Source organism: Tachyglossus aculeatus, chromosome 17, assembly GCF_015852505.1.
Source record: "Tachyglossus aculeatus isolate mTacAcu1 chromosome 17, mTacAcu1.pri, whole genome shotgun sequence".
Lineage (NCBI taxonomy): Eukaryota > Metazoa > Chordata > Mammalia > Monotremata > Tachyglossidae > Tachyglossus > Tachyglossus aculeatus.
The window spans coordinates 22,813,369-22,840,700 of record NC_052082.1 but is presented as its reverse complement, the minus strand read 5'-3'; the positions used below and the strand labels follow the sequence as shown (position 1 = coordinate 22,840,700).

The 27,332-nt window shown below is 40.7% G+C and overlaps 1 protein-coding gene across 8 annotated transcripts in view; it reads left to right on the top strand.

The window, feature by feature from the left end:
- Nucleotides 1-27,332, top strand: part of MBNL2 (muscleblind like splicing regulator 2) — a 138,296-nt gene that overhangs the window by 91,362 nt on the left and 19,602 nt on the right. For 4 of the 8 annotated variants that reach the window (XM_038758738.1, XM_038758736.1, XM_038758737.1 and 1 more), the window contains 6 exons: nt 1,148-1,312; nt 5,517-5,717; nt 8,703-8,966; nt 13,477-13,530; nt 14,160-14,313; nt 19,317-19,352. In XM_038758738.1, the coding sequence (XP_038614666.1) occupies nt 1,148-1,312; nt 5,517-5,717; nt 8,703-8,966; nt 13,477-13,530; nt 14,160-14,313; nt 19,317-19,352 (874 nt within the window). Of the gene's footprint in view, nt 1-1,147; nt 1,313-5,516; nt 5,718-8,702; nt 8,967-13,476; nt 13,531-14,159; nt 14,314-19,316; nt 19,353-20,675; nt 20,771-27,332 lie in introns of all 8 variants that reach the window. The other 4 variants (XM_038758739.1, XM_038758741.1, XM_038758742.1 and 1 more) reach the window with 4 other exon arrangements.

The window sequence follows — 27,332 nt, the reverse complement described above, 5'->3', positions numbered from 1 at the left end:
AATGAAGGTGTTCATACATATTACCTAAGTAGTAGCAATCCTTTCTTAATTTGTTTCTCAGTGTACATTTGAAATAAACTAGGAAATAATCAATAGTACTTATTGGGTGCCTACTGTGTGCAGAACACTGTATTAAGTGAGTGGTTCAGTAAATTCTACTAACGTGGCACAATTCTTTCCCTCAAAGAGCTTACAATCTAACAGTGTCCCAGAAATTTATGTTGTATACTTTTGTATTTAAGTTAAGATTGTAAGGGTGTTTGTTTAATATGCACAAGGCTGATTCAGTTAAAAAGCAGCCATCTGTAGATTGGCTTATTTATAGTCATTACTTCATAATTTAAGACTTTTTTCCGAAGAAAGAGAGAAATGATGAAAGCAAGCAAATTCGATGTTTACTTTGATAATGGATAAAGACCAGTTTAAATGTTAGCTTGTGCTTCTTTATACTTGTTTTTTGATGATGTGAGGGGAGGACTTCTATATCAAATAAAAGGTAAGGAAAAATAACCCTTAAACCAAAATAACTTATTTTCCATATGTCGCTGATATCTGGGAATCATTCAGTACACTCTTCCACCTCACCCCTGCCTGGTCTACTCATTCATTCATTCAATCATATTTATTGGGTACCTACTGTGTGGAGATCACTATACTAAGCGCTTGGGAAAGCAAAATACAGCAATAAACAGTGACATTCTCTGCCCACAACAGGTTCACAACCCAGTTACTCAACTGATTATCTTGTTTTTTCCCCAGTGCTTGCACATAATCAACAAATATTGTTATCATTGTTTTATCATTACTGTTGTATATTTGGGATGCTGAGAGATAAATAAAATGGCATATGTGGGTTGTGAAAATAAAATGCAACCTTTTTAAATGTAAGGTTCTTTTGATGTTAAAATTGTGCCCATCAGTCTAATTAACAGACTTAATTATGTGTTTATAATGATACCTTGTCAGCTATTCATTTTGTTTGTGTTTTTTGTAGCTCTCAAGACAATCAGACTGGACCAGCACAGAAGCATGATCCTGTAGTTCGCTCCTCCCTGCTTCAGTTGAATACTTATATTCGTCGGGAAATATTATTTGTCTTTCCAACCGATTAGGAGAAAGTTCTAATGCCAAAATGTTTCTTTTCCAGGGCCGTTGCTCGAGAGAGAATTGCAAGTATCTCCATCCACCAACACATCTGAAAACACAACTGGAAATTAACGGGAGGAACAATCTGATTCAGCAAAAAACTGCGGCAGCCATGCTTGCCCAGCAGATGCAATTCATGTTTCCAGGAACACCACTTCATCCAGTAGTGAGTTCACTCTTCTGCTGCAGGTGTTGTCTTCTATTGGAGGGTGTAGTATGTATTGATCTGAATGCAGCGGCATGATGGAGTGCATAGAGCACAACCCTGGGAGTCAGAAGGTCTGCCACTTGTCTGCTGTGTGACCTTGGGCAAGTCGCTTCACTTCTCTGGGCCTCAGTTATCTCATCTATAAAATGGGTCTTGAGACTGGTGAGCCCCACATGAGACAGGGAATGTGTCCAACCCCATTTCCCTGCATCCACCCCAGCACTTAGTATAGCTTTTGGCACATAGTAAGCGCTTAAAAAATATCACTATTACTATTACTACTCTAAATGTTTTGTCACATTTATCATCTGAAATCTCTACAGAAGCAGAAAGCAGACAGCTGTGGTTGACCTGTGAAGATATTATTTTTATGTTTGGAAAAGTTAGAGTTAGCTGAACAATGTCAATGAGAAACTACCTCTTTCTTATATTAGAGTGCCAAGTTCCCCATATGAACCGTAGGAGGGCTGGGGAATCATCTCCCCAGTTTTATGCCTTATAATCCCGGTTCCCCTTATTTTTCTCCTTTCCACCGTTAACCAGACTATGCTCTGTGAGTAGAAACTTTAACAATGTCTGAGTCTGCAGGAAGCCTCAGGGTTCTTGTGGTGGTGTTCAGTTCACTTTATCAGAAATGAACATGAAATGGTGGGAATCCACAGGAGGAAATTAAGGTGAAGCTGAATCTAAAAGAAACAAGTCAACTCTAGGCATTCTTCTTCTCTGACTTGTTTTCTAGGAACATTCTGTTCACCTTTTTTTATTGTTTTCATTATGATACTTGTTAAAGCAGAGTGTTTCTTTTCTTTCTTCTAGGTACCTTCTGTGATTACAACCATAAAATACTGTTATTTTCTTTTTCGATTGAATTGGGAATTAGAAGAGAATGTAAAATAGGTATGGGAAGGAATATCCTCCCAGTTACACTTTGGAAATAAAGGTGGAGGATTTAGTTTGTCAGATGAAAAGTGGGAAGCTGATTTGGCAGACGGTGATCTGTAACAGGTTATGGGTGGAAGTGCTAGAGTTTTAGAGGAAAAGGTTAGTGATCTCTAACCATTAGAATTGATGTTCCTTGTGGATGGGGAACATGTCTTCCAAATCTGTAGCAGTGTACTCGCTCAAGTGTTTACAGTGCTCTGCACACAGTAAGCACTCAATAAATATGATTGATTGGTGCCAAGAGTGGCAAAAGTCATATGGTTCTTGCAAGCTTAGTGTTAGAGAAGGAATGCTGGACAGAGTGCATCATTGTTCTAACCCAATAATGATATTGCTTATGCACTTACTTTTTAACTCAACAGCACCTTTATGTTTTTATTCTTCCCCTTACCTCCACCGCTTTAACTAGTGGGTCTGGGAGGGCAATGAGGAAGAGAATGGGCCAAGAGGGACACCCACTTTTAGGCAGGAGAAGAGTCAGTCGATCGTATTTATTGAGCGCTTACTGTGTACAGAGCACTCTACGACTACTACTACTAATAATAATGATGGTATTTGTTAAGCGCTTGCTATGTGCCGAGCACTGTTCCAAGCACTGGGGTAGATGCAAGATAATCAGGTTGTCCCATGTGGGGCTCACAGATTTAATCCCTATTTTACAGATGAGGTAACTGAGGCACAGAGAAGTTAAGTGACATGCCCAAGGTCACACAGCTGATCAGCACTTAGAAGGGTAAAATACAACAATAAACAGATTAATTCCCTTCCCATAATTAGCCCCCAAATTTCTAGCTTCCATTTCCCAGAACCCCCATGTAGCCAGAACCTGACCCTGGTTTCTTCCTTGAGGAAGGCTAGTGGATGAACTTGAATGAAAGATTTGCATTAAATCTCTTTTTTCTTTGATTTAATAAAAACAACACGTGTCTTAAACGTAAGCTCCTCTGTGAGACTGTAAGCTCTTTTTAAGAAGAGGGATTGTGTGTTACTGCTCCATTGTTCAGGTGCTTAATACAGTTTCCTTCACACAGTAAGCTCATGATAAAGCTCCTTTGATAGATTCAGTTTTGCCTCACTATTTTGGCCATGCTTGTTTTTAATGAAGAGTAGGATGCATAATTAGGATAAAATAAATTCAAGTTCCTGAAGAAAATGGGAACTCTGGAAAAGTTGGTTATGAAGAGATTTTTAAATTTCTTACCCATATAAATAGGCAGACTGTGGACAAACATTGCTGAACTTCATTAGGACTGAAGTAACACCTGGATATCCAGTAGTTGGCAATGTAAAGGCCTCTTTGGCTACACAAAGCTGAGTAGCAGGGAAAACGAAGGCCCCTCGTGTATTTGCACCAGTAGTCATCTTTTATATTAAATAAAAATAAATATTCCTGAAACTTCATTTTTCATATGGGGATGTTTATGACCTTTGAAAATAAGATCTCTTTTTAATTCACCCGGAACAGCCTACAGTTGCTTTAAGAGTCTAGAATGTTTTAGATGGAACCAAATTACAGTTTTCAGATGCTATAAAAAGCTATTTTATCGTTACGATTTATAGGGTTGGGAAAGGGCGCATACAAAAACAGATAATTAACTTTGTAAAATATTGTTTATGTTTCATTCTGAGATCGCACGTATTAACTTTTTCCTCAAAGTAAATTTTGAGATTTGAAGTTTAAAGATCTGTGAGCTCAGTGTGCAAATGCTGACCCAGGGACTGTTTAATGTGATTGTGTATTTAGCCCAGTCAGGACCTAATGCTTCCATACAGCCTCTTGCCTTTCTTCTGTTCCATGAAGAGCAGCGAAATTTACTAACCTATCTATGATTTATTGTTCCTTCCCTTGCCCATTTGAAATATGAAAAGGAAAATGGCTTAGGGGATAGAGCATGGACCTGAGAATCAGAAGGACCTGGGTTCTTATTCCAGCTCATCCTTTTGTCGGGTGTATTTCATTAATTCATTCAGTTGTATTTATTGAGCACTTATTGTGTGCAGAGCACTGTACAAAGTGCTTAGAAAGTACAATTCTGCAAAAGAGACAATCCCTGCCCACAATGGGCTCACAATCTAGAAGGGGGGAGGCAGGCATCAAAACAAGTAAACAGGCATCAATAGCATCAAGAAAAATAAATATAATTATAGATATACACACATCATTAATATAAATAAATTGAATTATAAATATGTACATATATATACAAGTCCTGGGGGGAAGAGGGTACAGCAAAGGGAGCGAGTCAGGGTGATGGGGAGGGGAGGGGGAGCAGAGGAAAAGGGGAGATTAGTTTGAGAAGGCCTCCTGGAGGAGATGAGCATTCAGTAGGGTTTTGACCTAGGGCAGGTCACCTAACTTCTCTGTACCTGAATTACCTCATCTGTAAAATGGGGATTAAGACTGTGAGCCTCATGTGGGACAGGGACTATGTCCAACCTGATTACCTTATATCTACCCCAGCACTTAGAATGCTGCCAGGAACACAGTAAGCGCTTAACAGTATGATTTAAAAAATATCAGTTCAGCAATATAATTTTTCTAGCTACGGTAAAATGATATTTTTCGGGGAATACTTAAAAAAAATTCCTCCATTTTGTTTGAAAGGGTCTCACTGGAAGTACTCTGGGTTTTGAGGTCCATAGCCTCAACTTCTGATTCACTTGGAATATGTAAAGATTAGGTACTCAATTTGCAATTCACTTTTTAATTTTTTGTTTGTAAGAGTGAGGCCTTCCAATTAGCTTTTTGGAGAAGGAATTGAAAGTATTTATTGAGCATCTACAGTGGGCAGTAGTAGTAGTAGTATTTGTAAGAGCCTACAAATGGGAAAAAATCTCAAGCGTACAATCAAATTAATAGACATAATTCTTGTCCACAAGGAACTTATTATCCAGCATAATGAAAGAGGAGAGAGTGTTAAGTGAGGGGCAGTATGCCATTTTAGCTTAATGTGGATAAAGTCTGTAGACTGGGGGCTGTCTCTCCACACAGTAGGGAGGAGAGGGAAGAAGATTAAGTCCAAACACGAGCAGAAGGTATGGAGAAGGCGGGAAAGACAAAAAGAGAGGGATAGAGAATTATTTTGCTATTATTCTGCAGCTGGATCCATGTACCAGTGACTCACTGGACCACTTGTAATAGTTTCCTCAAAAATGATTTGTGTTTGATAAAGAACCACTCATTTCTTGTTCATTTCTATATGTCATCTTCCTTTCACAGCCCACGTTTCCTGTTGGTCCAGCAATTGGAGCAAACACGGCAATTAGTTTTGCACCTTATTTAGCACCTGTCACCCCAGGAGTGGGACTAGTTCCTACTGAAATTCTACCCTCCACACCTGTTATTGTTCCTGGAAGTTCACCTGTCACTGTCCCTGCTTCAGCAGCTTCTCAGAAACTCCTTCGGACAGACAAACTAGAGGTATTTAAAATACATTCTGGATTAAAGCGTGTGTCTTTGAAAAGGAGTTTTCTTTCATGTCCTACCAGGTCTCCTGGAAAATCAGTACTGGGGAAGAGTAGGAAATATACTATAATAATAATAATGGCGGCATTTGTTAAGCACTTACTATGTGCAAAGCACTGTACTAAGCTCTGGGGAGGATAGAAGGTAATCAGGTGAGTGGGACTCACAGTCTTAATCCCCATTTTACAGATGAGGTAACTGAGGCCCAGAAAAGTAAAGTAACTTGCCCAAAGTCACACAGCTCACAATTGGCAGAGGCAGGATTCGAACCCATGACCTCTGACTCCCAAGCACGGGCTCTTTCCACTAAGCCACGCTGCTTCTCTAAGCGAGGCTAAGATGCAACCCACTAGAGGCATACACTTAAAAAACAGAAATAACTTTTCTGGACCTAGCATTGTAAGTCTTCGGTTTATTTGTGTCCTCAGGTGCATTCTTGTTAGGACATTAGTCAACTGGAGAAAACCTGGATGTAGGTTAGTGCAATGTAGGCTGGTGTTTGGGATTTTCTGTAAACTTCCAGAAAGGTTGCCACAAAATGATCGTGTAAAATATTTTAAAAATGAACACTTCACACTTCTGCAGTTGTGACTCTAACCAGCTGTCCTCTTGCCCCTTTAGTTTTTGTAGAGGTTTTCCTTGAATTTGTGCTGTAAAATTCATTTATTCATCTTGTTATTCCTGTGACATTTATTACAGTTGCACCGATTTCTGTTACCTACGCAGTGCATTGTACAATAATACCCAGATCTGTGAATCCTGAAAAACACTGTCGCCTTGTGGAAAACATACGGGGCTGTGAGTCAGAGGATCTGGGTTCTAATCCCAGCTCCACCACTTGCCTACTGGGTGACCTTTGAAAGACCACTTGACTTCTCTGTGCTTTAGATTCCTCTTCTGTAAAATGGCAATTTTACAATTTTACTTGTTCTCCCTTCTACTTAGACTGTGAGCTTCACGTGGGTTATGGAGTGTGTTTGACCTGATTATCTTGTATCGACCCCAGTGCATAATACAGTGGTTGGCACTGAACAGATACCACAATAATAATAATTATTATTATTGCAATCAAATACAGACTAGGCATTTTTATGTGCTTCCTGAGACAGAATATCCTAACTAATCCCTTATTTACTCCAATAGTGAACATCCTCATCATTAGACTAATAATCCCATTTAGAATGCTGTACTCTAAGCAGAAGAAGCTTAGAAAAAGTGTGGTAATTCTTTATGACCCTATTGCAATCCAGTGGATTGGGAACACCAGATTTTTCAAAAGATGACAAAGTTGGAATATTGTTCTCCTTTTGGGAAAATATGAAGTGTGTTGGACTGCTTCTAGCAAGTCCTCCAGGAATAATTTTCAGGGTCTGTCCAGTGTCCAGACTCTCCAAAGTTGATAGCGTCCTTCACTTTTTAAAGATGATGCTACGGATACTGTGATCTTATCTACACGTGCAGGAGTGACAGAAGTTTAAAGTTAATTCCGTGCTGTGCTCATGCACTTGACCTACGTGGGGTGTAATGTTGCTTTAAAACTTAATATCTGGATCTTTACACATGTCCTTCAAGAGAGCTATGCTCTTGTGAGCATTGCTGGGATTCTGAGTGTACTGTTTTGGTACCTGTCATTTTGTATCAGTGCCAATAATAGGACACTATTGGGTTCTATATCTCCTGCAGCCAAGATTTTCTACTCCTGCCAGCTTTCTAGATCCACCAAACCCTCCTTTATGACATCCATCATGCCTGGCCTGAATATTTTGTATCTACTGAAGCAGTTAGTACAGTTCTTGACAATCAGTAAATGTGTAACAAATGCCACAGTTGTTGTAATTCTTATAATAGAACTCACGGCCTTGTAGAAGTAAGGACACCACCACAACATTTTAGCTGAAGGTTGATTCTCATTGTTGCCATCGTCTGTCTGTTACTCTCTCCGAAAACATATTGGCTTTCCGGATTCTGTTTTCTACTCTTTCTGTATGTGAGCATCGTTGGGTAGCTATACCTAGCTACCTAGGTATCAACATCCATTGACATGATCGTGCTGCAGTAAAGTTTTTGCAGCTGTTTATAAAATTCAAAAAGTTTTTTTAACCACCACTGCTCCTTATATCCTTAAATACAATAGCTGTGATCAGTAATAGTGCCTCTGTTATCTGTTGTGATACAGTAGTTCTCTTTGCCTACCATATTTGGCATAGTGAGACTTCAGATCTATAAATAAATGGTATTACCATGAAGTTCTGGAAGACAGATGCAGCAAATTTCTTGAACTTGATTTTTAGCAAAATTGTTTTTAAGGCATACAGAATAGGAAAGGTGGTTTGATGGCCATATAATACTTGTGGCATTTGTTAAGTGCTTACTATGTGTCGAGCACTGTATTCATTCATTCAATCATTTATTGAGCACTTACAGTGTGCAGAGCACTGTACTGAGCACTTGGGAGAGTACAGCATAACAATAAACAGACACACTCCCTGCCCACAATAAGCTTACAGTCTAGAGGTACTAAGTACTGTGGTAGATGTAAGATAATCAAGATCCCACATGGGGCTTACAGTCTAAGTAGGAGGGGGAACAGGCATTGAATCCCCATTTTGCAGATGAGGGAACTGAGTCACTGTGAGGTTAGGTGATTTGCCCAAGGTCACACAGTAGGTAAGTGGCAGAGGGGGAATTAGAACTCAGGACCTCTGTCTCCCAGGAACGTGCTTCTTCTTCTAGGCCACACTGTGGGGAAAAAAAATCACCATTTCCCCCACCAAAAGAAAAACAAGTAAATACTTTGGCGGGGCGGGGGGGGGGGTAAATGGAGTAGAAAAAAATATGAAAAAGGAAAATGGTTTTACTCTGGAATTGGGTAATCTCCACCTGCCCCAAACAAAGGGCCATTCACCATTTGGAATTCCTCCTCTTCCCCAAATACTCCAGGTGTGCAGGGAGTTCCAACGAGGGAATTGTGCCCGGGGAGAAACTGACTGCCGCTTTGCACATCCTGCAGACAGCACAATGATTGATACAAACGACAACACTGTAACCGTTTGTATGGATTACATAAAGGGTCGTTGCATGAGGGAGAAATGCAAATATTTTCACCCTCCTGCACATTTGCAGGCCAAAATCAAAGCTGCTCAGCACCAAGCCAACCAAGCCGCAGTGGCAGCTCAAGCAGCCGCCGCAGCTGCTACCGTGATGGTAAGTGAAAGCCTATTCAACCTGGGGTTGCCTCCTCTTCCCTGCTGTTGTTTTTCTCCCATTAGGAATGTTTGAGTGCATATTTTATCGTTCCACATCCTTCTCAATAGTTGGGAAATTTGCTATGACTACTGCTCTATTAGTTTCTTTTTGTTTCCCTCCCTGGCACACCTCCTCCAGCACAATACATAAATCCCTTGGACACAATGAGGTGATTAGTGCTTTCAGGGGCCTTTGTTCACTACTTCCTGCTCTCCTTCCAAATTTCAGGGCCAAAACTCTGGACTTAAATTTGCCCATTTGGTTTCTCATCAGGAGAAAATAAACCCACTTTTATGTTGAAAGTAGATGTTCAGTGGGGCGTGTGCCCTGTTGTAGGAGGATGAAAACACACTGAGCCTACACGAGACAAGGGTACGCTTCGAGAGGATTCTTTCTGCCATTTCTGCCCTGAATCTGCCGGTGACTAAGCTAACACTGACCTCCACACCAGCAGTGGCAGGGCTGTGCTGCACAACTCTCGTTATGCGGTCACTTGGCAGCGGCAGTAGCAACAGCAGTTATTGAGCTTCTAATGGTGGGCAGAGCAATGTACTTGGATCTCAGGACCATAGAGGAAATGGTATATACCCTGCTCTTGAGGAGCTTGCATCATCATCATCATCAATTGTATTTATTGAGCGCTTACTAAATGCAGAGCACTGTACTAAGCGCTTGGGAAGTACAAATTGGCGACATATAGAGACAGTCCCTACCCAACAGTGGGCTCACAGTCTAAAAGGGGGAGAGTCTAATGCAGTCTAATGCTGGCCCGGATCCTGCCCCAGACACCACAGTATGGCTTCTGGTTAACTATTTACAGTTCAGGATTTGTCCCTTGAACTTGCACTACCTGGGGTGCATTATAGCAGGCCCTAGAGTTGAGTCTGGCTAGCGCTGAGTTGAGCCCTACGGGGGCTCAGCCTATGAAGCAGTGGGTCTCAATTGGATGGACACCTGGGCACAGGTGGCACATCAGGGGGCACGGAAACACATGCCCAAACATTAATGGTTACACGGGCAGAAAACTAACATCCAAAAATGACCACACACAGAGCTAAGTGAAAATCGTCCACTCTCTGGCCTGAAAATCTGGCTGCTTCCATAAGGCTGTGGGTTCTGGAATTTTCTTTTTCAAACAACAATAATAATAATAATAATAATGATGGTATTTGTTAAGCGCTTACTGTGTGCAAAGCACAGTTCTAAGCACTGGGGAGATACAAGGTGATCAGGTTGCCCCACCGGGGGCTCACAGTCTTAATCCCCAGTTTACAGATGAGGGAACTGAGGCCCAGAGAAGTCAAGTGACTTGCCCAAAGTCACACAGCTGACAAGTGGCGGAGCCAGGATTTGAACCCATGACCTCTGACTCCAAAGCCCATGCTCTTTCCATTGAGCCACACTGCTTCCCTCCCGCCCCCCCAAGCAAGCTCAGAAAATGTAGGATGATTGGAATCTGGGAATTGGGATGTGGAATCGTGGGAGGCAGCAAGAGAAACCGACGGATGACTATGTTTTATTGATTTGTTTTGGGATCAGGAAAAACAAGATGGTGGCACTCCGGGACACTAAAAGGCAAGATTTAGTGCCAGCCAATCAGGCTTTGGCCTAGAAAGGCTTTTTGGTTCTCAGATTTTTACGCTTTTATTTCTTAAACATATAAACTTGAACATAACAGTTCTAACGATTTGCAGCCTATAGCACCCTGCTGTTTACACTTTAAAGGGTGTGTGCCGATTCAGTATTTTTCTCCTTTCAAAATAGCTCATCAAAACAATTTGGCCATCGTATGTTAGTTTGAGGTTATTTTCTTCTCATGAGAATATTAACGTGCAACTAAGCTTTCTCTCTTTGTTGTTCGATCCTGTCTCTCATTCTACTCCTCATCTCCATTCTTTTTCTTTTCATTCCTCCTTTCTGCTCTTTCTGGACACAATAGTGAACTTTTCTCACTCTGTCAGATCGGGATCTCCAGAGAGAGGTTCATTTGAGGTGGCTGCTAAGCTTTTACATTCTGAAAGGACAACTTGTTGAATTTTCACTAGGGGGGCAAGACCAGTTGTGCTTTCAGGTTTCTAATTAGCCAGAATTTGGCAGGACATGGATCTCCTCATTCAAAGCTTCATCAACAAATTCCCGCTGCAGATGTTGAATGGTAGATTGGAGGAACTGACCCTGCTCCAGAAAACATTATTTTCTCTTGTAAAATGCAGATTGAATACATGTTCTCTCTCCCTCTTCCACTGTGAGCCCTACATTGAAGCAGGGACTATGTTCAACCTGATTAATTTATTTCTCTCCTAGGATTTGGTACATTACTTGACACATAGTATGCACTTAACAAATGCAATACCAAGCTTCCAAGAGCTCAGTACAGTGTTCTGCACACAGTAAGCATTCACTGAGTATTCTCCTGCTGCTCTTCCTCTCCAAAAAAGCAACCAATTGCCCATCCAGTTGGTTAGTTAGCATTTGGTTTTGTCCAAGTGAGCTGTTACTGAAGAGGAAGAGGTGGAAGGCCGACCAAAAACCCGGGAACTATTTCGGTGATTTGGAGATGAAAAATTGCTTTGAGGAGAGCCCAGGGATGAGCACCACTAGCTTCTCTGTGATGCCACTCTCTGACCTTAGCAGTCTGGTTTGATGCTAGCAACAGGAGATGTCCTGGGTTTCCAGGACAATCATATTTATTGAAGTCTTATTGTGTGCAGGGCACTGCACTAAGAGCTTAGGAGAGTACAATATAGCAATATAACAGAATTGGTAATAATAATAATAATGGCATTTATTAAGCGCTTACTATGTGCAAAGCACTGTTCTAAGCGCTGGGGAGGTTACAAGGTGATCGGGTTGTCCAACAGGGGTCTCACAGTCTTAATCCCCGTTTTACAGATGAGGTAAATGAGGCACAAAGAAGTTAAGTGACTTGCCCAAAGTCACACAGTTGACAGTTGGCGGAGATGGGATTTGAACCCATGACCTCTGACTCCAAAGACGTGCTCTTTCCACTGAGCACCGCTGCCTTCCTGCCCACAACAAGATTGCAGTATATGGTGGGGACAAGACAAGCAGTCTCTCTCTTTCTCTCTCACTCTCTCACTCTCTTTCTCCTTCCCTCCTCGTTTCTTCTCCCTCCTCTCTCCCCTCCCCTTCGGCTTATCTCCATTCCATGCTATTAAGTCAGGCCCCTGAGGATCGACACACAATTGGGGAGATTTTTTTCACCTTATTCTTCCATTAAACAGGAGTGGCTTAACCCCTTCATCCCACTTTTTTTCGGGATCATAATCTTTTATTCCACATTTGAAGCCAAAGGCGGGACCAACCAACTCCTGCTATCTTACATGAACTTCGGGGATTTACCTATTGTGCTAAGCAAAAATTTTGTTTTGTTTTCTGGCTGTTATGGGGTACTGTTTTTTCACAATGGTCATCATGCGATATTAATCCTTTACAAAAATCAGGGGGAAGATTAGCTAAATTTTCTGATGTTTTCTAATAAAACCAACCTCTTTTGTACTCCTCTAGGTAGACAGTATAAAGTATGATTACGAATTAAATATATTCCACTGACTTTTAACAATTTGTGCAATTTTTAGCCTTGATTCCTCTTCTCACAATGAATCCCTTATTCTTTAATGTCACTCAGTAAGCATTCCTAAAAAATTGGCCTAGATTTACCTGAACACAGATAACTTTGAAATTCTGAAAAATGGGTACATGGTAAAGCAAAATGTGCTGTTTTCTCAGTGTAATGCGGTAAGTTAAGAGATCACCCAAGCCACTATTACAACTAGAGTGCAAAATATGGACTTGGTGATAAATTAGTGGTTAGGTGTGGGGGAAAACACGGAACACAAATCTGGAATCCAAAACCTATTTAAAAGTAAACTCTATCTACCTGAATCTTTCATGAAAAAGATTCATTGAAAAAGAATGATTGGCTCAAATCTCATCTTCTCTTTGTCTCCGTAGAGATGGGCTAAGTGAAATAAAAACATTTACACTTCCATAATTGGGGTTTTACTAGATTTCAGTTTTGCTAATGGAGAACTAATTTATCAGAAGTCCTGAGTCAACCCTTTAACCCTTACGATTTTCGCATTTCTGTGAAGCAAGATAGAAATGCTTAATAGTGTGTGCAAGCTGCTACTTTAACTTTCCTGAATTTCAACCATCTATATCTTACTCTCTTATATGCTTTTTTAACTAAGGTATAGTAGGTGCGTCTTTGCTTCTATACTAATTCAAGGTGTAATATTCATTTTTTAGAGAACATTTCTGTTGTTGTGCATGCGTAGTGTTCTGTATGTTGTATATTGCATTCAGAATATTTTTTTCCTTCTCACCTATCCACAATGCAATGCCGTTCCCATGACGCACCTCTGCTTGCTGTTATACCTGTATGTTAATTCGCTTGAATCCATTGGCCCACTGCCATCATGTGCTCGCTGCCTGTTATTAAAAGACTCAGTCGACTGCCAAAGCAATGAAGCGACCTCTCGAAGCAGCGGTAGACCTGGTACTTTGACCTTTCACCTTTCGCTTTGCATGTAGCTCTATGAGAAAACCAACTAATGAGATTTGTATTGCTTTTTTTAACATCGGTTGAAAACAGTCATTTATTCCTATTAATTCATATTTCAAATCGAGCGATCTGTAGTCATCTCATTTTCATAAATGATGAGGGTGAAAACTCATTGATTTCTTAACGCATTTTAATACCTTTTCAACCCATCCGAAGCAAGTGCCAATAGTTTTCCATAAAGAAAACGCTTAATATAAGCTTTAACTTTTAAACACAGAAAACTACCTTTAGTTACAAAGAGTACTAGGTATTAATCCTACAACTGTCACCTTTTCCCTAGACTATTTTAAATAATTTTCAAAGTAGATGCCATTTCTGTTGCTTAAAAGTGTTTTTTTTTCTTCTCCATAGTTGTGGTGCCACAGTTTTAGGTTAATACAATCATGCTTTTGCTCTCAATAACAAAATCTCACTCATTTCACACCGCTATTGTTTGAATTAAAGTGCATGGCAAGGCATCCTTTAGCCGTTCTTTTTTAAAGTACACTGCGGTATTTGAGCTGTATGTGAATTACAATATTTGTTTTCTGTTCCACAAGTCTTATTAAATTACTTGTTTATAGGCTTTTCCTCCTGGGGCTCTTCACCCTTTACCAAAGAGACAAGCCCTTGAAAAAGGCAGTGGGGCCAGTGCAGTTTTTAATCCCAGTGTCTTACACTATCAACAGGCTTTAGCCAGTGCCCAGTTGCAGCAACATGCTGCCTTTATTCCCACAGGTAAGTGAACCCCTCTATTTGTAACAGTTGTGTTTATTTGGTTCTTGTATGATTGCTGTTTTCATGTCTTTAAGTTATGTGGGGGCATTTACTCATCTTTCAAAGAGACGAATCATAGCGCCAAGAGTTATTTGCAGAACTTTTGAAATTCCACCTGAAGAACTTGAGGATCCTAATACAAAACTTTGAATAGAATTCAAATTGTTTCAAGTCTTAAGAAGCTAATTTTAAAAATACGCTCCAACATTTCACACAGTTGCTTTTTGTGGAAAGGGGCTTTTTAAGGGTAATAATTCCTATTACCTCCAAATTTACAGCTGGGGCTTAACAGGGCTCACGCAATCAATCACAGGAAGAATTTGCAAGTTGGTCTGTTTCTTCATGGAACACTGAAAAGTAAAAAGTGGTTTAGGTAAATCTGTCTACCATCCTCTCTTTTTTGGTTCCAGCTCCACTGCCTTCGAGATCGAACATGTGTATTCTTAAGGTCTCGCAGACAGTCTTGAATTTTTGAACTTGTCCATCAGTGGTATTTATCCAGCGCTTACTGTGTGTAGAGAGTACAACACAAAAGGCTAGGTAGACATGATCCTTGCCCTCAAAGATCCTACAGACTAGAGAAGGAAAAAGAAAATGGAGGCTAATTTAAATGAACGGCTCGTTTTCCAAAAAGGAAATGTCCCACAACATGTGTGCCTTTCCAAATAAACGCCATTTGGTGCTTTCGGTTATTATCATTCCACACTATGTGCAATAATCTACTAACGGTTAACCCCAGAGGTAGTTTTGAACATGCTTTTAGGTGGTGCCTGTGTATTAAATCTATTCTCTATTTTGGCAGGCATATCTACTCAGTAATCTACCAGTTGTTGACTTCTGACCTTTGTCAAGTTTTAAGATGGATAGAAATTCTACTAGGGGCAGGAGTTTCAGAGCTTTGCTTTCTTGAAGCAGCAGTATGTATGCACTGACAGTTTCTGATAGTTCCAGCTCTAGGAATACCAGGACTCACTTTAGTTAAAACATGGCATTTCTGGGTCTCTGGGGCCACTCCTAATTTAGATCTCCCACTGAGAAGACTTGTGCCTCAGTCATGTGGCCCTGAAGAGTGGCTGAAACATCTCCCTTTGGGAGCCTGGCACATGCCAATCTCATTTGCCCTCTTTTCCTACGCTACTCTGTCCTTCCCTCTCCCAGTGCATTTTGTCCCTTTGGCCACTTTTAAGATTTGTCAATGCCGGTTACCAGCTTCTAATGAAAGAAAGGAAAAAGAAAAAGAAGACACCAGAATGAGTACTGCACATTGAAATTATTGCAAAAGCCTTTTAAGCGCCAAACCTGTCCTTTCTGACAGAACTTCTTCAAGTTTTGACAGAACTTGGAGAAGCACTGTAATGGACAGAGCATAGCCCTAGGAGTAGAGGACCTGGGTTCTAATCCCAGTTCTGCCACTTGTCTGCTATGTCACTTAACCTCTCTGTGTCTTAGTTACCTCATCTGTAAAATGGGGTGTAAGACTGTCAGTCCCACATTGGACATTGACTGTGCATTACCTGGTTAGCTTGTACCTACCCCAGTTCTCAGTACAGTTCGTGGCACACAGTAAGTGTTTAACACACACCATTAAAAAAAAAGCTTCAAAAATTCAGTTACTTAGGTTTTATTCTCTAACAGTTATATAAGCACCTCACAGCCCCCTCTTAAAGGATTATAATAATAATAATAATTGGCATTTGTTAAGCGCTTACTATGTGCAAAGCACTGTTCTAAGCGCTGGGGAGCATACAGGCTGATCAGGTTGCCCCACGTGGGGCTCACAGTCTTAATCCCCATTTTACAGATGAGGGAACTGAGGCCCAGAGAAGTTAAGTGACTTGCCCAAGATCACACAGCAGACATGTGGCGGAGGCGGGATTCGAATCCATGAGCTCTGACTCCAAAGCCTGGGCTCTTTCCACTGAGCCACGCATCATTCCAAAGGCGTTGATATGAAATTTATTCTAATATTATCCAATCAAGAATGCACAATTTTTATATATATCTTACATGCAACTCCTTATCAAAGAATATCCACTTCAAGACCAGGTTAAATGAATGAAGTTCAATAATTAAGAAAGCAGATTATATTAGCTGTGGCTGTGTAAATCTGCCATCTATTGGATTCATTTAGAATTGTTCAAGTGTGTCTAGGAGCCCTGTATTTCTGCTTCTACTGACATGCCTTTGGAGAAGACAGAGTGAATTTTAAATTATTTATGATGGTGGACTCTCAGATGGCCACAGTTATATTAGACGAGCACTAACAGGAGTATCAGAAAATGCAGAATCTGAAAGAATGTAAAATAAAAAAAGCCAGGGTGCCCTGTCAAACAACTGATTACAAAATTAGCTCTTGGTTTGAAATATTACGATGTTTCCTAAACTTTTAAAAATGCTTCCATACCTTTTCCATGCATGTTTTGAAAGAAAATATGTAAGGTTTTATTGACAGCAATAAAATATGCTTCATTTTCATATTTACATATGAAAATATGTAAGGTTTTATTGACAGCAAACCTTTCTGCATTTTCAAACCATTGCTAAAACAGAGGGCTTGTTTCATGACAGTTCGCTTCAGATTTTCTTTTATCTGTGTAAGCTGTATTCCCCCAAATAACTCTAGAAACCACCCAAAGCAAATAAAATGATTTCATCTCAATTTTTAATATTCAATGCCCTTGAGCTTCAAGCTATCAATATTGTGTTATTCCACAAATGTTATTTGTTTCAAGAACTTTTAGCCACAGGTGAAGTTCTACTCAGGATTTTTCTTTACTAAAAGAGTATTTGGTTTAACTCTGATTTGGAAAATAACAATGCGAATTTTGTGTTTGATTCTTGATGGTTTCATATAGACACCACCTCCATATAGTGCTTGGCACATAGCGCTTGGCAAATACCATTATTATTATTATTATCAGTCAGAATTTGAGATTTGTCCAAGCAAGTGCAGGCAGCCTTCATTTGGAATGGCACATTGGGAGTGGCTAGGGTTTTTTCCTGGAATTCTGTGTTAGGCAAAGACAAAATACCTGGAACTACAAAAATAGCATCATCTGAATAATTGGCATTTGCTTGTCAAATGGATTAGGGGAGAGTGCTTTGCACATAGTAAATGCTTCAAAAATACTTAGAAAAAGATAAACAAAGGACCTGAAAGTTGCTGTGTTTCTGGATACACTGGGGAAAACCATATCATTCCCTTTTTTTTGATGGTACGTGTTAGGTGCTCACTGTATGCCAGGGGTAGATGCAAGCTAATCAGGTTGGACACAGTCCTTGTCCCACATGGGACTCACAGTCTTAATATCCATTTTACATATGAGGTAACTAAGGCACAGCAAAGTTAAGTGTCTAGCCCAAAGTCACACAGGAGACAAGTGGGAGAGCCGGGATAAGAGCCCAGGTCCTCTGATGTCCAGGCCCATGCTCTTTCCACTAAGCCACATTGCTTCAAGTTCTGAACCGCAAGCTGTGAACGTCATTGAAATCCTTAGAGACAGTCATCCTGGATGACTGTGCTCCTGAGGCAGACCCCACAAAGAAGATGCAGATGATTATGAATCACTCTGAAAAGGCAGCATAGAGGTAGGTATCACAATAAGTCTGAAGAGACCTTGAATAATGTAGTAGAAGGGTTTGGAGAATTATCTGCCTCCAGTTCTCTAAATGCAAATTAAGGTGATGACAATCCTTTAGATTTTAAGCTCCTCCACAAGATTTTTAAGATCCTCCACCAGTTTGCAAGATCCTGGAATGCAGAGCCTGTTACTACCAACTCAAATCTATTGTATCCTACCAATTGCTTAGTGCAGTGCTCTGCATACAGTAAGCGCTCAGTAAATATCATCCATGCACTGTCTTATCGACAGAAGAATCATTCGACAGAGATTAATGGCTTGGTGGCTAACAGGAGATAGTCTCATAACAAATAAGAGACATTTAATTAAGGCTTTAAAAGTTCACCCTCTCTGGTTTTGAAGAGAGAGACAGGGCTGGTAGATCATTCTATGTTTGACATTCCTTAAGTAACCCTGAATACGGCAGTTGAGGGACATGGAGAAGAAGTGATGGCAGCCTTAAAGTTCATCTCCATTCTAGTCTCACATTTGCCAGATCCATGCAATTTTGTTCCTCCTAGGTGTTCACATCTAGATCACCTTGTGAGGGAAAAATGCTACTTCCAAACTTGGTTCCAGCTCAATCCCAATTTCTAGTGCAGAGCTGCTGCTGTGGGAAACTGGGAGTGGAACTGGGCTACTGAGTGCCAAGACGAGGTTGTCATCACAAGAGCAGCAGGACACATGGAAAAGGGAGTGGGAATCTTAGGCCACTCCCCATCTAGTCATGGAAATTTGAACCTGATTTTGGGAACGTAGGAGATCTTATAGATTTTCCCAGTGCTGGCAGCCTTGTAGAAGTGGAACAATGCTCAGTGAAAAATGGCTGTCATAACATGGACAGGTAGTGCAGTCTAATGGGTAGAACATTGACCTTGGAGTCAGGAAATATGAATTCTGTCTCTAGCTTCATCAAGAATTTGTCCCATGTCTGATTCTGCACAGCCATTTGGCCTGTAGACCTCAGTTTTTTTCATTCACAAAATGCTTCTTACTACTTTAAATGGATGGATGTCTATCAAAAATGTCGAGCCCCTGGAAAAAAGACAAAATATAATTATATAAAATGCTATGATTATTGAATGCATTTTCAATTTTTAAAATAAATTACGTACGACTAGCCTAGGTCAACTAGATTTCATGGACTAATTTTCATGTAAAAGCTTTTGAATTAATGTGGGTACATTTATTCCGTATGAACTGTGAATGAACTTAAAATAATATGTCTAACCACTGCTGTTTTCTGGTTGTGGTTGAATTTCACTTTGAATGTTAACTCTAAGCAGCTAACCCTTTTCTTTCCCTTTATTCACTTTTTTCCATCTACCACTGCATGACACGCAGGGTCAGTATTGTGCATGACACCCGCTACCAGTATTGGTAGGTTCCAACCTTCTTTATTTATATTTTATATTCTGTATATATGCTCTGTTGCTGAAAACCTGTATCAGAGATCCTGTATATTTCTTGGAAAATTGCCAGGACTAAAAGCTTGTTTAGTTATGTGAAGTTTTTATATTTATACATATTTGGGTATGACATCTACTAAGACAATCACTCTAATGTAACGGAAAATCATTAATTGAAGTCTGCATTTCAGTGAACACTTTTTTTTGGTATAGTTATATGTGGTCAAGCTTCCTTAAAAAAATTACTGTTTTGGAAAAGCAGGCTAATTTCATCAGTGTTTTAAACTTTCATAGTGGTGTGCATATATCTCCTCTCTGCTATATGTTAGAATTATCAGAGTTTCCCAGAAGTGTTTATTTTCATTCCTCGTTCCGAAACTATTTTTGAAAGTAAATGTCTGACTACCTTTATTATTATTGTTATTATTATACTAGCTCCACTTTAAAAAAATGTAGCAATGGAGAGTGAGCTTTGCTGTGCCCTATCTTCAGTAGATAATAGATATAGATATAGGACCTGAAATCATCAAATCATTGCAATCTCAGAAGACGTTTTAAAACCGAACCGACATTAACCCCAACATAATGTGTTTTGTTGTCATATCAAACTACCTTAGTACTTGTATTCAAAGATATTTTACTTCACTGATTTAGGGCCCATAGAAGACAGAAATCCACATTCATTCCTCTTTAAGCAAACGACTCACATGGAAACATGAATTCATGACTTACCACATCAGCCCAATCAACATTTCATTTCTGAAATGAGATGGCAGAAATGCATCTAGGAAATGAAATTGGTAAATGAAAATCTCAATTTGAACAGATTCATTATTTAAAATGGCACTTTCCCATTTAAACCTAAAATTAAGCCGTTTCTGGTTTTACAGATTGGCAAAAGATTAAAATCGCGTTACATTCACTTGGTTGAAGTTTGTGTTTTTCGAACGACTGGCCCATTATTACTGGGCAAATAAGGGATGATTTGGAAAAATCCACGGTTAGAACTGAGATTCTAAATGCACCCCTAGTTTAAGCTGCTTTTGCTTTTCTGGGAATCACTGATTATGTTTTTAAACTTCCTTTAATTGTTCTTGTAATAAGCTATTTTCCCTTTTTTTTTATTTCTCTCCCATGCTTCCTTGCTTTGCCTTGTGATTGCATGCCATCTGCTGGTTTAACCCTTGATGGCTTGCTGCCCTGATATATATATATATCATGCCAAAATGCCACTTCTCTTACCATAATGCTCCCCCCCTCCTGTTCATCGCTTCCATGGTACCCCTCCTGAAAGTGCCCATGATGCACAGCGCTACGTCCGCCACTGTCTCTGCAGCAACAACTCCTGCAACAAGTGTCCCCTTCGCCGCAACAGCTACAGCCAATCAGGTTTGCTCCTTTTAAAGCTTTATTTTCCCCACGAATCCCAAACTCTAAATGAGTGCTGATACTTAAAAAAAAAATTCTCGGAAAGAATTTTTTTTTTCATGTCTATTCATCAAATTTTATTTTTTTTTTATTAGTTTTTAGCAAGCATTTACGGCCAGGTTGCACTTATTTAGAGTTAACGTTTACTGCAAATGATAATGTAGCTATGTCTTGTGTTGCACTGTTTGTATTCATATCTAATTAACCTGAGAGACTTAGTTTCACCATTGTAGAGCATTGCTTGCCCAGAGAGAGTGAACTCCCATCACATAAAGTGAGAAAACATACTGAGGATTGGGTCAAACTGGTGCTATTTATAGGTTGTTTTTAACACTGACAAAGTGAAGTGGGGAAGTAAGGAGATTATCTCGACTATTCACACCCTATGACTTGCTATTGAGGGAAAAGAAAATTTGGGAACCTAAATGATCTGTAGTGACAATCTTCACTGATTAAGTTTAATCAATCGGTCGTATTTATTGAGCACTTACTGTGTGCAGAACACTGTATTAACAGAGTTGGCAGACACATTCCATCCCCACAATGAGTTTACATTCTAGAGGGGGATTAGACGCTAATATAAATTTGAATTATGGATATGTACATAAGTGCACTGGGGCTGGAGGGTGGTGAATAAAGGGAGCAAATCAGGGAGACGCAGAAGGGAGTGGGAGAAGAGGAAATGAGGGCTTAGTCAGGGAAGGTCTCGTGGAGAAGGTGGGCTTTCAATAAGACTTTGAAGGTGGGGAGAGTAATCGTCTGTAGGAGATGAAAGAAGGAGACCCCACCAACCCGGGGGCGGGACATGGGCGAGGGGTCAGTGGCGAGAAAGGTAAGTTTGAGGTACAGTGAGTAGCTTGGCATCAGAGGAGCAAAGTGTGCAGACTGGGTTGTAGTAGGAGAACAGAGAGGTGAGACAGGAAAGAGGAAGGTGATTGAGCGCTTTGAAGCCAATGGTAAGGAGTTTCTGTTTGATGCGACGGTGGATAAGCAGCCACTGGAGGTTCTTGAGAAGTGGGAAATATGGACTGAACATGTCTTTAAAAAAATGATCTGAGCAGCAGAGTGAAGTATGGACTGGATTTACCAGATTGTCTCTCCATTTGACTTCGCCTTGTGACTCAATTTGCCTCTGCCTCCCACCCTCTGACACCCTCAAATCTCAGTTTTAGGCTCTCTTCTATTCTCTATACACACCCACTCCCTTGGAGAACTCATTCCCTCTCATGGTTTCAGCTACCGTCTCTATGGGGATGATTCCCAAATCTTTATCTCCTACCCTGACCTCTCTCTTTCTCTGAAATCTCGTATTTCCTCCTGCCATCTCTGCCTCAAACTTAACATGTCCGAAACTGAACTCATATCTTCCCACCCAAAACCTGTCCTCTGATTCTTGAAACTGGGTTCTAATCATCATCACCATAATCGTCATCATTATTATTATTAAATAGAAGAGTAAGCAGCAATAGATTCTGAAGCCTCTTCTATCGTCCTTCCTCTTTTACAAAGGTCAGCTCCTTTAGAGTCCCTTAAGCCCCTGGATTCTGTCTACTAACTCTTTTGTACTCTCCCAGCTGCTTTTATTTAGGATGCACTCAGTAAATACTATTGGTACTGTGCTTCCCATAGAGTGTAAGCTCTTTGTGGTTAGGAAGCGTGTCCACCGACTCTATCGTAGTGTTCGTTCCCAAGTGCTAAATACCAGAATTATTAGAGTAAGCATTTGATAAATAATCGATTGACTGATCACCCCAAATCTTCCCTCAAAGATCGGCTCTCTTTGCCGCCATCATAGGTTTATACTCTTCCCAGAAGAACCTCACCTTTTAGTTACCGTCATCATTACTTTCTCTTTCTTTTGACCTAAGATTCGGTGACCACCCTCACCTTTCTTTCTCTTTCTACAATTGCCCCTTCTGCTCTCCAGCGGCCAGAGGAGACTAATGCCTTCTACAGGGGCTTTGTGTCTTCTATAAAGCTGACGATAGCATAGTAACCATCTTCTCCTGAGGGTGGTTCCCAGGGCTGGTCTTTTCCACCAACACTAATGGCTCTTGTTTTCCAGTGGAGAGCTCAGTGAGAGTATCTCACTCAAAATTATCTATTAAATTGGAGGAATTCACAGTGTCTAATGCTTGAGAGTAACCAGAGACGCAGAAAGTGTCTCTAGCCTCTACCACCTATCTTGTCACACGTACAGCTGCTCCCAGGGGAACTGCGTGGCAGAGTGGGGATGGCTCTATGCAAGCCATCCTCACTACAGAAGAAAAAGTTCAACCACATATCCTTCTGATTTACTCATTCGTAAATGCATTCAGTGGTATTTATTGAGCATGTTATTCATTAATTAATTCATTGAATTGTATCATCAACTCTATTGCTCACAGTAGAATGGGAGAGACAAACAATCATTAGCCCATTGGCCTGTGACTTTGCTGGCTCACAGGTGATCATTGATTTGATCTAGCAATGGCTTTGCTTATGATTGTCCGTTTGTATGTAGACTGTAAGCTTGTTGTGGCCAGGAAATGTGTCTGTTACGTTACGTTAAGGAGAAGCAGGATGATATAGTGGCTAGAACACTGGCCTGGGAGTCAGAAGGTCATGGGTTCTAATTCTGACTTTTCCTCAGGTGTGCTGTGTGAGCTTGGGCAAGTCACTTCACTTCTCTGGGCCTCAGTTACCTCATCTGTAAAATGGGGATTGAGAATGTGAGCCCCACATGAGACAGGGACTATGTCCAACCTAATTTGCTTGTATGTACCCCAGTGCTTAGTACAGTGCCTTGCACATAGTAAGCGCTTAACAAATACTATAATCATTATATTTTACTCTCCCGAGTGCTTAGTACAATGCTCTGCACACAGTAAGCGCTCAGTAAATAGCACTTGTACAGTGCTTTGCACACAGTAAGGGCTCAATAAATACGATTGAATGAATGAATGAATGACCATGTGCTGTGCATAACAGGTAATTTAACCCACTCGTTTTCTTGCAATCTTTAAAGGAATGGTGACTGTAAAAAGCAATGTCAATTTAGTGACAGACTGAAAGAACTCATATCTTACAGGAGTCTGAAACCTGAATTACTGTTTCTTCTAAACTAACTAGATGGCAGTGTCATCACACTAGATGAACAGCATTCATGCAGTTCTTAATATGTGGAAAAATATCACTTCCAGAATGTAAATTTTCCTGCTTCTGCTAGTACTGTCACTGGATTTTTGCATTTGGTTGATTTTGGGGTTTTAAGTCTCTTTATTATTTTTTAGTGGTATTTGTTGAGTACTTATGTGCCAGGCACGCTACTAAGCACCGGAGAAATGGGAATGAGTGTGAGCTCCATGTGGGACAACTTGCATCTACCCCAGCTCTTAGAACAGTGCTTGGCACAGAGTTATTATTATTATTGTCATCATTATTAATAATTAATCATTATTGTTAACACTGGCTGGGCTACTGGGCTTAGTGTAGCCCAGTGATTTCACTTCATGTTAGCTCAGACCCCAAGAGACTCTTCCCATTCCCCCCATTAACGAGCAATGCCGGTGGTCTTTGAGTACTGGCCAGGCTCAGAAATACAGGTTAGTATTTGCCTAATGTCATACAACAGACCGGAGCTGTGTTTAAAAACCCGGTCCTCTGACACCCAGGCCAAAGCTCTTTCCTGTAGGTCTTGCTGCTTCTCTTCTCTTCAAAGCTGTGGAATTTATACTTCAGGACTCTGAATACTGGTCATGTTTTAATCAACTACATGACTACTGGTAGATCCAAAATCTTGTGCTGAATTTACTGTGGCTTCTATCTATGTGGTGCAGCAGATTTTTCTGATTTTTAAAGTGTGAGAAAAATGGTGCTCTTAGAAATGGTGTGCAGAGGAATAGGTCCCCTAGAAATCTGGCATGCCATATGATGCTCCCTTTTTTCAATAGACTGAATATAATTAATGTTGTTTTAAAGTAAGAAAGTCTTTGAGATGATATTTTTCAGACTCATTCTGATTACAAAATATTACTATGCTTGTAGGTTGTTTTTTTAAACTGGCATTTCTTGAGTGCTTGCTAGGCGTCCAATACTGTTTTAAGCGCTGGGGTAGATATTAGTGAATTTGATTGGACACGGTCCCTGTCCTAAATGGGGTTCACCGTCTAAGTAAGAGGTAAAATAGGAGAACAGAGGCAAAGAGAAGGTAAGTGATTTGCCAGAGTTCATACAGCAAGCATTTGGCAGAGCTGGGATTAGAACCCATGTCCTCTGACTTCGAGGCCCATGCTCTTTCCGCTAGTCACCACTGAATAGAACATGGACTACATATTTTTCATTTGTTTATGTATTTTCAGATCTTTTTTTTTTTTTGCCCGAATGATAATTAACAGGATGCTCCCTGTTCCCTGTTCCCAGGGAGACCAGCTCCTCATCATTAGAGCAATAATGTGGATTGGGTAGCCAGAGATTCCCTGAGAATATGCAGGGAGGGATTCATTGGCACCAATGGAAGTTGCTAAAGAACCCCACTGCAGTGTAGGTGGAGTTGGCCACCTGTAATCTGACCTGTGGCCTCACCTTAGTGATTGAGAATGCTCAGTGAAAAGATGTTTTTTTTTTATGTAGCAAAAGACTCATCTGCGTGTTCATGCCGAGGGACTGTAAATTACAAGCCCACACTTAAACCTGCAGGGTTGACTGTTTAGGCAGGAAGTGACAAAAATCATTCCACCCTCTGGTTGCAGTGTTCACATGAACTGCGGGTGCTCTGGAGGCAGGACAGGGGGTCTTTGGGTCTTTGGGTTTTAGTTCTTTCTTTCTTTGGGTCTGGCAGTCGGTCTGTGGCCTGCAGAAAGGCCTCTTTTGGCAGCAGCCTGGCAGGAAACCCAGGCAATCAACTCAGCTCTGTTCATACAACAAATGAATGTCTCTAAAGGTAATCCTGTATATATGTATATATGTTTGTACATATTTATTACTCTATTTATTTTACTTGTACATATCTGTTCTATTTATTTTATTTTGTTAGTATGTTTGGTTTTGTTCTCTGTCTCTCCCTTTTAGACTGTGAGCCCACTGTTGGGTAGGGACTGTCTCCATTTGTTGCCAACTTGTACTTCCCAAGTGCTTAGTACGGTGCTCTGCACACAGTAAGCGCTCAATAAATACGATTGATTGATTGATTGATCTATTGTGGTTAGATAACTGGGGCACAGGAACTAACCGGTATTTCTGAGCCTGGCCAGTACCCAAAGACCACTGGCATTGCTCATTAATGGGGGACAGGAAGAGTCTCCTGGGGTCCTGGCTAACATGCAGTGCCATCACTGGGCTACACTGAGGCCAGTAGCCCAGTCTAGTATTAATAATAATCAATAATAATCATAATAATTGTACTTGTTAAGTGCTTACTATGTGCCAAGTACTGTTCTAAGTGCTGGGGTAGGTAAAAGGTAATCAGGTTGGACACAGTCCTTGTCCCACCTTGGGCTCACAGTCCAAATCCCCATTTTACAGATGAGGGAACTGAGGCACAGAGAAGTTAAGTGACCCGCCCAAGGTCACACAGCAGACATGTGGGAGAACTGGGATTAGAATCCAGATCCTTCTGACTCCGCCTGTGCTCTACCCACTAAGCCATGCTGCTTCTCCAGTATTCTCTATCCAGCAGTGGCACAGGAAATTTGGATAATAATAATAATAACGATAATAATGGCATTTGTTAAGCGCTTACTATGTGCAAAGCACTGTACTAAGTGCTGGGGGGATACCAGGTGATCAGGTTGTCCCACACGGGGCTCACAGTCTTGATCCTCATTTTACAGATGAGGTAGCTGAGGCTCAGAGAAGTTGACTTGTCCGAGGTCACACAGCAGACAGGTGGCGGAGCTAGGATTCGAACCCATGACCTCTGACTCCAAAGGCCGTGCTCTTTCCACTGAGCCACGCTGCTTCTCAACTTCTCAACTTCTGAACTTTGATGATTGTGAGGGCTGACTTCTAGGACATCCAAACTCTGTCTCTCAAGCCTGAAACCTTTGCATCATTTAGTCATTCATTTGATCGTATTTATTGAGCACTTGTTGTGTGCAGAGCACTGTACTAAGCACTTTGGAGAGTACAATACAACAATAAACAGGCATGTTCTTGCCCACAATAAACTTACAGTCTAGGGGAGTTCCTCCCTCTTTTTAAACCCCCATATTCATTCTGTCTCCAATCAAATATTTCCAGAATCCCCATTTTCTCTCCATGCTGAATGCCACCTCAAGGCAGATGCTGACTTGTTAATGCTGTTCCACAAGGATAGAATGATTATTCGGGGATTGAGCAACCATTCAGAATAAACAACTTTATACATAGCTGTGAAATATTGTTGAGGATATTTTGCCCAATTCCCTTTCTTAGAAATGAAGTGGTCTGGCATGTCTGATTATATTTTCCGAGGGCCTCAGTTTAAGCTGAGTCTAGGAAACCTGTTCTCCATTAAAATAATTAGTCGAATTTGGTAATGGACTCAAACAGCCACTCTCCTAGG